This window comes from Ceratina calcarata, unplaced genomic scaffold (assembly GCF_001652005.2).
Source record: "Ceratina calcarata isolate Rehan_Ccalc_2016 unplaced genomic scaffold, ASM165200v1 scaffold350.2, whole genome shotgun sequence".
Lineage (NCBI taxonomy): Eukaryota > Metazoa > Arthropoda > Insecta > Hymenoptera > Apidae > Ceratina > Ceratina calcarata.
In genome coordinates, this window is record NW_017157935.1 from 4,316 (window position 1) to 14,895 (window position 10,580).

A 10,580-nucleotide genomic window follows, 5' to 3' on the forward strand; every position below is an offset into this window, starting at 1 on the left:
CTGGAAGACTTACTGCTGGATTGCCTGTGGTTTGGCCAGGACATCTGCAAAGTGGAACGTGATCGCGAACGAAGCATTCAGCATTCCTTCCGCAAACGGGCGACAGATCGCAGGGATTTGTACATCTGTTGTCGACGCAAGCAGCCGAGTTTGGACAATCGTAATCCGCGAAACAGTCTCCAGGCTGTTTGCAGCCGGACTTGAATGGATCTCCGACCAAACCATGAGGGCACACGCAGGCGTAAGAGCCTTCTGTGTTCTCACAGCTGTAAAACGCGTTTCAACATCAAAATAAGTCGTCCAAAAATGAAATTCGTTAGATCGTATAAAATTATAAGAATTGCTCACGTGGCAGAAGAGTGGCAAGGTTTCTCCAGGCACTCGTTAAGGTCTATGCAAATATCACCGGCTAACTCAAATCCGGGGAAGCATTTGCATATTCCAATATGGTCAGAAGCTATGCAATTGCCATATCCACAGTTCATCTGATTGCAAGGACCTGTAAAATTCAAAGAATTATTTTATAGATAAATATTGTTTCACCAATATAATTTATGTTATCTTAACAACACAGAAAAATAAGTCAGTAAGTAGAAATTGGGACATTTACTTTAAATATAAATTAATTAAATTTATTTTATAAATGAGAACTGAAAAATATGTTCGAAACTTACTGCTGCATTTGTTGGTGTCTTCATTGCAATACTTGTCCGTGGGGCAGTCGTTGTTTGAAAGGCACTCTACTTTGAAGCAGCCCGAGGCATCACCGATGTAACCAGGCTGACATTGACAGGAGGCCGTGTGGTCAAGAACCGAGCAGATCGTATTAAGCCCGCAGTCGACTAGAGTGCAAGGATCGGTGCAGTTGTGTTGGATGCAAGCTTGCGAGTCCGGACAGTCCACGTGCAAATTGCATTGATGAGGAATTATGCATCCTGAACCGACTGGATCGCCGGCTGTGCCTTGCGGACAGACACAGCGGTAGGAACCACGCAGATTGATGCACTCCGCACTGGAATGGCATGGTTGGTCATCGCATTCGTTGATATCGAGGCAGTGTTCTGGCCCAGCAATGAATCCATGACTACATCTATTAGAAAATAGAATTAATATATGATTTATAAAAATTTTATAAGTTGCAAAACAGAATGTTTAAAATTATGCAAATACATAGTTATTATAAAATAAAAGTAATAATAAAGCACGAATAAAGCCAATACTTACTTGCACTTGTTGTTGATGCAGACTTCATTATCATTGCACCCAGCATCAGAGGTGCAGCCCACTTCGCAGCCACCGTCGATGCACAATTCACCTGGCAGACAATTACTATCACTATAGCACACTTTTATGCAGACTCCATTTTTGCAACGTTCGCCTTCGGCGCAGTTGTTCTGCTCGCTGCACTGACACTGGCAGAAACCGGAAACGCACACGTGCTGACTAGGACAATCATGAGGACCCTCGCAAATGTTCGGAACTCGAACACAGCCCTGCTGAGGCGTGGGATTTCCGTGAAAGCCGAGAGGACAGGTGCAGGCCGTGGCGTGATTCACGCAGCTACAGATCGCGTTTGGACCACAGACGTTCTTACTCTTGCAAGGATCTAACAAAAATAGTTAAATAAATATAATAATCCAAATAAGATTCCAAATACATTAAAAAACTGAAGGTGACTATAATATCTCCATAAAAAGCGAAGACAGAAAGAACAGAGTACAAGACTAATCCCTCTGGAAGCCATCTAACATTTGTTTAAAAATTTGTATCGAACAACAAATACCTTGCGAGTTATTCGAAGTCGTCATATTACGAGGCCCACCCTGTATAATAAAATTACGTACCTTGACATTTGTTATCAAGGCAGACTTCTGTTGAGAGACAATCCTTGTTGCTCCGGCAGCCCAGGACACAGAATCCATTAAGACAAGCTCGATCGTTTTCGCATTGCGTGTGAGTTACGCAAGGCACCACGCACCTATTGTTCACGCATTTCTCGCCGGTTGAGCAATCAGTAGCTGCGCGACATACAGCTGTAACAATCAACATTTATTTCTCATTAATTAAAACCAATGTCTATTACNAATGAGAACTGAAAAATATGTTCGAAACTTACTGCTGCATTTGTTGGTGTCTTCATTGCAATACTTGTCCGTGGGGCAGTCGTTGTTTGAAAGGCACTCTACTTTGAAGCAGCCCGAGGCATCACCGATGTAACCAGGCTGACATTGACAGGAGGCCGTGTGGTCAAGAACCGAGCAGATCGTATTAAGCCCGCAGTCGACTAGAGTGCAAGGATCGGTGCAGTTGTGTTGGATGCAAGCTTGCGAGTCCGGACAGTCCACGTGCAAATTGCATTGATGAGGAATTATGCATCCTGAACCGACTGGATCGCCGGCTGTGCCTTGCGGACAGACACAGCGGTAGGAACCACGCAGATTGATGCACTCCGCACTGGAATGGCATGGTTGGTCATCGCATTCGTTGATATCGAGGCAGTGTTCTGGCCCAGCAATGAATCCATGACTACATCTATTAGAAAATAGAATTAATATATGATTTATAAAAATTTTATAAGTTGCAAAACAGAATGTTTAAAATTATGCAAATACATAGTTATTATAAAATAAAAGTAATAATAAAGCACGAATAAAGCCAATACTTACTTGCACTTGTTGTTGATGCAGACTTCATTATCATTGCACCCAGCATCAGAGGTGCAGCCCACTTCGCAGCCACCGTCGATGCACAATTCACCTGGCAGACAATTACTATCACTATAGCACACTTTTATGCAGACTCCATTTTTGCAACGTTCGCCTTCGGCGCAGTTGTTCTGCTCGCTGCACTGACACTGGCAGAAACCGGAAACGCACACGTGCTGACTAGGACAATCATGAGGACCCTCGCAAATGTTCGGAACTCGAACACAGCCCTGCTGAGGCGTGGGATTTCCGTGAAAGCCGAGAGGACAGGTGCAGGCCGTGGCGTGATTCACGCAGCTACAGATCGCGTTTGGACCACAGACGTTCTTACTCTTGCAAGGATCTAACAAAAATAGTTAAATAAATATAATAATCCAAATAAGATTCCAAATACATTAAAAAACTGAAGGTGACTATAATATCTCCATAAAAAGCGAAAACAGAAAGAACAGAGTACAAGACTAATCCCTCTGGAAGCCATCTAACATTTGTTTAAAAATTTGTATCGAACAACAAATACCTTGCGAGTTATTCGAAGTCGTCATATTACGAGGCCCACCCTGTATAATAAAATTACGTACCTTGACATTTGTTATCAAGGCAGACTTCTGTTGAGAGACAATCCTTGTTGCTCCGGCAGCCCAGGACACAGAATCCATTAAGACAAGCTCGATCGTTTTCGCATTGCGTGTGAGTTACGCAAGGCACCACGCACCTATTGTTCACGCATTTCTCGCCGGTTGAGCAATCAGTAGCTGCGCGACATACAGCTGTAACAATCAACATTTATTTCTCATTAATTAAAACCAATGTCTATTACTTAACTAAAAAAAACATACTAAATTGCAAATTAATTGTCATACCTATACACTGTCCTTCGAGGCACACGCTCTCCTCACAGTCTGCATCAATATGGCAATAATTCATAGCACGCACGCATCCATCCTGAGGTCCTTTGGAAGATGGAATGAATCTATGAATACACTTGCACGTTGGCTGGCTATTAATTAGTTCGCAGATGGAATTCGGTCCACAGGCGTTCTCGCAAGGATTAACGCAACGATGATTGAGGCAAATGGACTGCACAGGACAGTCCTTGGCACCAGCGCAGTATCCTTCCGGTTGACACCCTTTCCCGTAAGGATCTCCAACAAAATTGGAGGGACACTGACAAACGGGATTGTTTGACGGTCCAGGAATGCAGATAGCCGTTTCGTGACAAGGATTAGGGTGACAGGCTTCAATAGCAATGCACTCGACGTCAGGAACAGGATTAGGCTTCAGCCCAGGTGGACATTGGCAAATTGCTCTGTGATCATCTGCTATGCACACTGCATTCACACCGCAAGCGTTTTCATCACAGGCATCGTAGCAGGTATGCGTTAATCTGTTGCACAATTGAGTGGGCGGACAGTCCAAATTATAAACGCAAGGGACTGATTTGCATCCTTGAATGACGTCGTTAGGATCACCGGCGTAGAGGCCAGGTGGACATTCGCAGTTGGCGACGTGGTTGTGGACCACGCAAAGCGCATTCGGACCGCAGGATACGAAATTGCAGACCGGTTGACAGGTGCGAAGGCCATCTTTGACGGTTCTACAAGTCTGATCTTCAGGACATTCACTGTCAGAGGAACACTGGTCCTTCCTGGGTGTCTGGCAACCCTGACGATCGTTCGGATTGCCAATGAAACCGGGTAGACACTCGCAGCGGCCGCGGTGTCTTTCCGCCACGCACTGAGAATTCACAGCACAGGTAAAGCTTCGACACACCGAGGTACATTTCAAAACTCCAAGAGCATCCGGTCGACAGGCTTCCTTCGCGTGGCAATCGTCGTCGGAGATGCAATCAGGGACAGATGGTTTCTCGCAAGAAGATAATATTGGATTCCACTCGTAACCGTCCTGACACTTGCAAGTGGCGTGACCAGGAATTATATCAGGCTCGCACTTCTGATGCGCACCGCAGACCACTTTACTGCAAGGATTCACGCAGTCGCGAATACCACCGTCTAAGAGAATACAGAATGACCCTTGAGCGCAATCAGAATCGTGAGTGCACCCAGACGTTATCACAGATTTTGAGGGTTGACAGCCTTCTACCAGGTTGCTAGGATTTCCTTGGTATCCGTCGATGCACAAACATGAAGACACGTGATTTTGAGTTACGCACAGAGCGTTCGGGCCGCATTGTAGTTTGCTGCAAGCGTCCACGCACTTTCTGACGCCTTTGCCTACTTGGAAACAGATTTGTTGAGGTTCACAGTCGAAGTCGTTGGAACAGTGACGGTGCGGGTGGCATCCTGTGGTCAGGTCGTTCGGATTGCCGCTGTAGCCGGGCGGACAGATGCAAGCTCCGTCCTGGCAGACTGATCTCGGGCCGCATTTCACGTCGCTGCAACGGTTGACGCATTTGCCAGACGCGCAGCTATAGTCGAATGGACAGGGGACCGAGTCGCTGCAAGTGCACGTCGCCGGATCCGTGCAAGGGCCGACTTGTACCTGTTGACAACCGATGAACGGATTGCCGAATAAGCCTTCTTTGCAACGACAATCGTAGCTGCCGATTGTGTTTATGCAGACTGCGTTGCTTCCACACGCGTTCCCGTTGCACTCGTTAATATCTGGAATTAAGTAAATATTTTATTTTCAAATGGAGCTTCCAGTTTTTAAATTATGCATTTATAGGATTTATATAAAAATGATTTGAATGGAAAGTCATTTAAACATTTCATATACATATTTATATGTAAGTTTTGTTTAAAAAAAAGCTAGAAATTTATGTTAGTGAGTAAAAGGGACAAACTGGAATCTCTGTTACGCGTAAGAATTGAAATTTATATGTGTTTACCATGACACTGAATATACGGATTTCCGGCGTATCCAGGTGGACACAAACATTCGACTGCGTTTGGACTAACGTTGCAATGTGCATCCTTGCCGCAAAGCGCAGTGGAACAATCGGATTTTTCTTGAACGCCACAACCGTGATATGGATTTCCTGTGGTACCTGGATTGCACACGCACTTCGATTCCTGCAGAGTGTACTCGCAGTGGGCATTGACCCCGCAACCGGGATCGCAAATTGCTGGCTGAATCGCTGTTGAAATTTAAAAGAATGCAATTTTATATTAATACTAAATAAACTTTATATTAATACAATATTGAAACAAAAATTCAATTTGTTTCGTTTTAATTAAATTACACCCAAATTACTTACGTGGCATGCAGAGGAGGTCAGGATTCCCAATGAAGTACGGATTACACACGCATTTATTGGTCGCCGGATCGCAAGAAGCTCCCACTCCGCAAACGATACCTTCGCAACGACGTTTACATCTTCCGCTTATACAGACACTTGGCTCTACGCATGGCACTTCCGGGGAACAAACATCCGGTTGACACTGGCCACCGGGGAACGGGTTACCCATAAAACCTTCTATGCACTTGCAAGTCGGCCCATCGTAGCTCACAATGCACTGTGCCCCAGATCCACAGACGAAACCGTCACATTCTGTTGAAAAATACAGATCATTGCAAATGATATAATAATTTAAAAGCATGTTAGTTTAAAATCTAAATAGATTTTGTTTTTCCTTAAGAATAAATAGATTTTAATTATTAGTGATAGTTGTACTTACGTGAAACACATTCGTTGTTCTTGCCCTCGACGAATCCAATCACGCACCTGCACCAAGCTGCGTGCTTATCTGGCTCACAGTAGGCGTTCGGTCCACAAGGTATATTATCGCAAGGGTTCACGCATCTTCCGTTAACACAGGCGAACAAATTATCACAATCGTCATTAGATGAGCACTCGTTCTTCGGAACTGCGACACCGGTGCATCCACCTCCATAAGGGTCGCCGACTGTTCCCCTTGGACACTCGCAGATATGATCGCCTCTGGTGTTGATGCAGTAGGCGCCGTGTCCGCAGGGGTTGTTAGCGCACTCGTTCACGTCCACGCAACCGTGTTGCGGGTCTCCCTCATAGCCGGCCTCGCACATGCACCTCGGAGGATCGCTTGGTGTACATTTGGCATTAATACCGCAAGGGAATCGATCACAGGGATCTGAAAATTAAAAAGTTTTATATGTAAAGATTTTTTAGAAGATTAATTAAAATAAACAATGTAAGTATTGATTGTTGAACAGAATATGATTGCTACTCACTCTTGCAAAGGTTCCCATCAAGAGGGTCTGTGTAAAACGGCGGGGGACAGACGCACTCGCCAGGTTGCACGCATTTCTCGTTAGCTTTGCATTCGTTGTCGCCAGTGCAACGTTTCTGAGCTGGAGAACAGAGTCCATTGTACGGGTCTCCACCGTAGCCGTGTGGACAGACGCATTGATGCGAGCCTGGGAGGTTTATACACTCCGCTCCGTAGCCGCACACTTGGTGTCCCACTATGCACTCGTTTATATCTATAGATTTACATAAAAAATGTATTAATCTGTATAAAAATTAAATCAATTTGTATGCAGGATTAACTAAATTTTGTGAAGAATTAATCAATCGATATGATTATGTATTCCTCGATTATACAGGTACGTACCATCGCAGGAACCGTCGCTCTTGGTGGTGTATCCTTTGGGACAAGCACAGTAGCTCACTCCGCCAGCGATAGTGATGCATTCCGCGCCAGTTGGGCATTTCTCACCCTTGGAACACCCAGCCAACATACATTTCCCATTGACAATCTTGTAAGGTGGCTGACATTGACATTCGATGCTGTTGCACTCTATAATTATAAAATACAAAATATTTGTTTCAATATTATTGAATACGAAATTAAGAAATGTGAAACATTTAAAAATAAATCTTACCCTCGCAAAGAGAGAACGGATTTCCGTTAAACCCAGGTGGGCACTGGCACTCGTAGCTTCCGGGCAAATTTTTACAAATAGCGTTTACGCCACAAGCAGGCTTGTCCCTGAGCTCCATGCACTCGTTGATATCCCTGCACTTCCCTGTCTCGTGGTCCCTCGTGTACCCTCTTTGGCAGATGCATACACTACTTCCCACGAATTCATCCTTGATGCACTGCTCGCCAGCGGGGCAAGGAGTGCTCGGTCCGCAAACGTGGGGAGCTTTCGATTCCTGACACCCACCGCTATAAGGATCGCCCGTGGTACCGCTTGGGCATTGGCAAGAGAACGATCCTGGCTCGTTGTTACAAATCGCACCTTGTGGGCACGGATTGATAGCACACTCGTCGATGTCTCTACAGCCGCCCTTCACCCCGGGCTTCCCTGTGTAACCATTGCGGCATAGACAAGTGGCCACGTCGTTGGACAACATGCAGTGGGCGTTCGGTCCACAGGATAAGTCCTCGCACGGATCTGGTTTAATAGTAATCAATATTATCAAAGATTTGTTCATTCGTACAATTGATTTAATTTTTAATGCTTCATTTTGGTTAAATTTTGCTAAAGTAAAATGTTTATTAATTACATACGTCTACAATCGTTTCCAACATTGGGCTCAGGACACAAGCATCGTTTCTGCGGATCGCAAATAGCATTCCCTGGACAGTCGCTGTCATCTTCGCAGGTAACTATACCAACACACTTTATGTACGGATCTGGACCCGGAATGGTTCCTTCCGGGCAAGTACACGAGAAGGAGCCCTCGGTGTTGGTACAGGCGGCACCGTGACCACAGGCATCCTGCCTGGTACACTCGTCTACGTCTATTTTAATGAAATAAAATATATTAAGTAAAACAATATTCATAAGGCTTTGTGGATTTTTAAATTAAGTCCTAGTTTACCCATGCATTGTTTAAAGGCGTTGCCTGAGAAGCCGGGCTTGCACTGGCAAGTAAATCCACCCAGAGTGTTCGTACAAATCGCGTTCTTTCCACAACGGCCAGAGGGGCCATTTATCGCATCGCATTCGTTTATATCTGATTAAAAAGCGATACATTAATTACATATTACATTAAATATAAATCAATCATTTCTCAAACAGTTTTTAATAATAAATTATTAAATTTGTATAAATTAATTATTATTTTAATATACATACCAACGCATCCAGCTGCAATGTCATTGGGATTGAACGTCCAGCCATCCTCGCAGATACAATAAGCTTCGTGACCATCCGCTTTGCAGAACGCGTGTTCTCCACAAGTTACTTCGTCGCACGGTGCTACGTAATTTAAATCACGCTCACAAATGCTTTTTCTATTTTAATATTATCATAATTTTTCATTTATTTACCCTTGCATGGTATGTGCGGTGGGGTTCCAACAAAACCGGACTCGCATTCGCAATGATAGCTGCCTCTAGTGTTGCCGCAGATCGACGCGGGCCCGCAAGGATTCGAAAGACACTCGTCAAGGTCCACGCACTCAGCTCCCACGGCTTTGAACCCGTCCTTGCAGAAACACTGTCCCTCGATACACTCGGCGTTATTAACGCAGTCGAAGTTCGATTTGCAAAGAGTCGTCACGTCGGTCTAAACAAGTTTTTTTTTCATTAAAAAATAATACACATTATTATTATATGCAGTATTAAAATTAAGAATATAGTTAGTACCATTTACCACTGAAATTGAAAATAGAGTAATAATTTACCTGGTCACAAGCGACTGTTGGATTAGGGTTGGCACTATATCCTGGAGGACAGACGCAGTTGTAGCCAGGATCTGTGTTCTTGCACACAGCATACCTGCCACAAGGATTTTCTAACGCTGTACATTCGTCGATATCTAATAGAAAAAATGGAAAGTTCATATAAATGAAATAATATTCCAATTAATAGAAATTAAAAAAGATAAAAAGTGGCGTGTTAATCTGTTTCTAATTGCTAACCGCTGCATCCCTTAAACGGGTCACCAGTGTAGTCCTGCTTGCAACTGCACGCGAAGCTGCCAATCGTGTCGCTGCACTCAGCGTTCTCGCCGCAGGGGTTTCTCTCGCATTCGTTCACGTCTGTTAATCAGCACGGGTTAATCAAGGGACAAGCATTAAAGTATTAATAAAATTAGGAGGTACACCGACTTTCGCATAGCGTTAACCCTTGACCGATGAAGCCCTGTGGGCAGATGCATTTGTACGAGCCGGGGACGTTGATGCACCTAGCGTTCTCCGCGCACGCGTCCGCCCGACCGCACTCGTTCACGTCGACGCAACCGTGTGTTACATCCATCTGATAGCCGGCCCGGCATCTGCATTCGAAACTACCCTCCGTGTTCACGCAGTCGGCCTCCGAGCCGCACGCCGCACCCTCCTCGCACTCGTTTATATCTGTTAGATGGTTAGTGCATTTTTAACTATAATTTCTTTATTAATTCGTATTATCAAGCATAGTGTCTTCATATCCATCCTTGATATATTTTTGAGATTCCAGTTTATGTGTAATAAGTAAGCATAATGTACATAAAATATTATATTAATTATTATATGAACTGTAATATGAGTTAAATAAATCATTATATGTATTATTTCTTATATGAATGATTACGTGAATTGTTATTTGTCGAAATGAATATAGTAATTATTAAATGAACATGACTTAAATGAATAATTATTACATAAATTATAACTATGATGACTGAATAATTATTACGTAACAAGCTGCAGGACAAGGACATGTTTTAAGTGCACAAGATTCAATTAAAGCTAGTAATATAATAAGGGGGTCTCGGATAATTAGGGACGGAGATCACGTACCGTGGCAGCCTACCCAAGGATCGCCGCTCATTCCTTCCGGGCAGGAGCAGCGGAAACTGCCGTGCACGTTTGTGCAGTGAGCTGAACGACCGCAAGGGTTGCGCGCACATTCGTCGACGTCCTCGCATTCTACCTCCGGGTCGCCGTTATAGCCCTCGGGACACTGGCACTTGTGACCACCCGCTATATTCACACAC

The 10,580-nt window shown here is 44.3% G+C and overlaps 1 protein-coding gene across 1 annotated transcript in view; it reads right to left on the bottom strand.

Annotated features, from left to right (window-relative positions):
• The window catches only part of LOC113464382 (fibrillin-1-like), a 38,439-nt gene that overhangs the window by 675 nt on the left and 27,184 nt on the right, over positions 1–10,580 (bottom strand). The window contains exons 8-27 of the mRNA XM_026813799.1: positions 9,286–9,419; positions 8,930–9,167; positions 8,736–8,858; positions 8,479–8,613; positions 8,165–8,398; positions 7,533–8,048; positions 7,262–7,447; positions 6,879–7,130; positions 6,347–6,778; positions 5,926–6,219; positions 5,557–5,805; positions 3,569–5,329; positions 3,287–3,475; positions 2,667–3,048; positions 2,117–2,532; positions 1,845–2,033; positions 1,225–1,606; positions 675–1,090; positions 349–499; positions 14–266 (exon numbers count right to left, since the gene is read on the bottom strand). Coding sequence (XP_026669600.1) covers positions 14–266; positions 349–499; positions 675–1,090; positions 1,225–1,606; positions 1,845–2,033; positions 2,117–2,532; positions 2,667–3,048; positions 3,287–3,475; positions 3,569–5,329; positions 5,557–5,805; positions 5,926–6,219; positions 6,347–6,778; positions 6,879–7,130; positions 7,262–7,447; positions 7,533–8,048; positions 8,165–8,398; positions 8,479–8,613; positions 8,736–8,858; positions 8,930–9,167; positions 9,286–9,419 — 6,932 coding nt within the window. The remainder of the gene's footprint in view (positions 1–13; positions 267–348; positions 500–674; positions 1,091–1,224; positions 1,607–1,844; positions 2,034–2,116; positions 2,533–2,666; positions 3,049–3,286; positions 3,476–3,568; positions 5,330–5,556; positions 5,806–5,925; positions 6,220–6,346; positions 6,779–6,878; positions 7,131–7,261; positions 7,448–7,532; positions 8,049–8,164; positions 8,399–8,478; positions 8,614–8,735; positions 8,859–8,929; positions 9,168–9,285; positions 9,420–10,580) is intronic.